Source organism: Austrofundulus limnaeus, unplaced genomic scaffold (assembly GCF_001266775.1).
Source record: "Austrofundulus limnaeus strain Quisiro unplaced genomic scaffold, Austrofundulus_limnaeus-1.0 Scaffold280, whole genome shotgun sequence".
Lineage (NCBI taxonomy): Eukaryota > Metazoa > Chordata > Actinopteri > Cyprinodontiformes > Rivulidae > Austrofundulus > Austrofundulus limnaeus.
The window spans coordinates 212,182-214,578 of NW_013952682.1; the positions used below are offsets into that span (position 1 = coordinate 212,182).

The 2,397-nt window shown below is 38.7% G+C and overlaps 1 protein-coding gene across 1 annotated transcript in view; it reads left to right on the top strand.

The window, feature by feature from the left end:
• Positions 1 to 599: 599 nt before the first annotated feature.
• Positions 600 to 2,397, top strand: part of wdr11 (WD repeat domain 11) — a gene marked incomplete at its 5' end in the record, with an annotated part of 85,302 nt that continues 83,504 nt past the window's right edge. Inside the window, 1 exon segment of the mRNA XM_014021175.1 lies at positions 600 to 711. Coding sequence (XP_013876629.1) covers positions 600 to 711 — 112 coding nt within the window.

Here is a 2,397-nt window from a genome sequence, read left to right on the forward strand (position 1 = left end):
AGTGAAGAAAACCCGTCTGGATAACAGCAGACTGACTGCTGGTAAAATATACGACAGGTCTGGACCACTCCTGAATTTTGTTCGTATCTGAAAAAAGTCTTAGAATATGAAAACATTGGTGAATGTCACAAATTCTCCTAAATCACTCGTACGCACAACTTAAGAACAAATCTGTGTACGAACGGTTCTTACGAGGCCCATTGTTTTCTTACTGTAAATTTTTAAATTTTTTTAAAAAGATTTTTGGTCAACCCTATCACAGAACCGGCTGCACTGATCAACATGAAATTTGGTAGGAATATGTCAGACCTGCACTGCTGCAGCCAACGGTTTTAAGATAGACCCCATATTTGAGGAGGGGGCTCCATCTAAAAAGGGGGTGTCTGGACAAAAAAATAACTTATAATTCAAAAACTATTCAACATAAGAGCTTCAGTTTTTGTTATTGTTTAGGTCTGACAAAGGACTATCCATGCCCCMCCCCCCATACACACACACACACACACACCAGACCCCCATCCAGAACAATACTTTGCATATGTGTGGGGCTCATATTACAGCTGTGCAGCATTTATGTGTGAGTCTACATTGTCCTGCAGGGGCTGGCAGGGTCTCATCGCTCAGGGATGTCACTCCAGCATCCTCATCATCGACCCGAAGACGGCTCAGACCATCCAGGTGCTGGAGAGGCACAAAACCAACGTGGTCAAGGTGAGTTGTGAACAATTAAAACTGCAGCTCTCACTTGACTTTAATTATTTCTCTGTTTCCTCTCCGACTTGTTATCTTGATTATTTTTTAATGGGTTTTGTTCGTCAGACAAAACGCAGGTTTTTATTTGCACAATAAACAAAATGTTTCCTCATTACATGCTTGAATTAAYTTTTAACTGAATAGCTGCAAAATTAAAGCTTTATTTTTTTTATTTTTTTTGGTCAAGTCAGCTGAATTTTGTGTTGATTATTGAAAACAAAATGAATGCTTTAGGGCAGAGGTTCTCAAACTGGGGTCCGCGAGAGGTCTCTTGGGGTCCCTCAAAATTTTTCACTACATTGTTAATTCTGAAACCTGCAGACAACAGAGTCAGAGGGAGATGGGACAAAAGACTGGAAAAAAACNCAAATATAGTATTTACACTGTGTTACAGTGTCAGTGGATTGACTCCAAAAGTTAATCAACAGGAATTAACTTCTTTGAGACATTTTACTATTTTAAATGCAGCCCAATTAAACAGCTATTTTACCGGTGAATTATTATGCACTTACTTATTTAAACATGCACTTACATTTAACTGAAAATAACTTTTCGTTTTGTCGGCGAAGGTAAATCASTGTGGAACTTTACTGCGCATGACTTTGTTCTCGCACGGTCGTCTTTTTTAGAAACACCAAACTCTTCCGGGTTTGATCCACAACATTAGCGATTCAAAGAGAAGCTAGCTCATTTCCACCGCCCGTGGTTAATAGATGTAGTGTGAATATTTACCGACAACATGAATCCTTACACGGTCAACATTAAGCTGGCGGCTCGGACGCTGACAGGAACTCTGAGTTTACAGAATAAAGCCGCAGTGGACTGGTGAGTTCTGCAGCTCCGGCACTTAGCATCATGTAGCTGCTTTTTAATTCAGTCTGAGCCAAACGTGACGATAAAATCAGCTGTTCTGTTTGGATTAAAGCAGTTTCGCACAATTCTTCTGTTGTATGAATGACACCAGTGTTAACGAACTGTGACAGTGCAGTAAAAACAATTTGCATCATGTGATGTGACGTTTCCTTGGCCTGAAAATCCAGTTGTTGTTGTTTTTTTTTTCTGTCATCAGTTTGTTTCCAGTGGATCTGTTTTAAATTTAAGGTTAGAGAGGACAACATGACTGCTCCAGGTGTGTTTTCTATGGTTCAGGTGTAGTTTATCATTTTAATTTGCTTTATTTATACAGGTTAGTCTCATTTGAAAGGTAGTTTCTATAGTTCAGGTTTAATTTCTGTGGTCCAGGTGTGGTTTATATGGACATAAAATGTGCTATACAAATAAGGTTATAAAGAAAAACAATGAAAACCATATGTTGATATAACTAATTACAAATGCAACGTGCATGCAGAGTAGAGAGAATAAAGACAGCAGCAAAGTGAGGACATGAGATCAGTTTGTCCCATAGCAGCTATTATTAACAATCAATCAATCAATCAATAAATCAATAAATAAATAAATTTTTACTACAGACCCTTGTTATTCACGCAGAATCTGGTTTATTACACTGCTCAGACATTAAGAAACCTTCCTAACTTTCTTTAATATTAAGGATAAAATAAAATAAAAAAAGGGGGGGCCGGAGGGTGTGCTCCAATTACAGGGGGGTCACACTCTTAAGCCTCCCTGGTAAGGTCTATTCAGGGG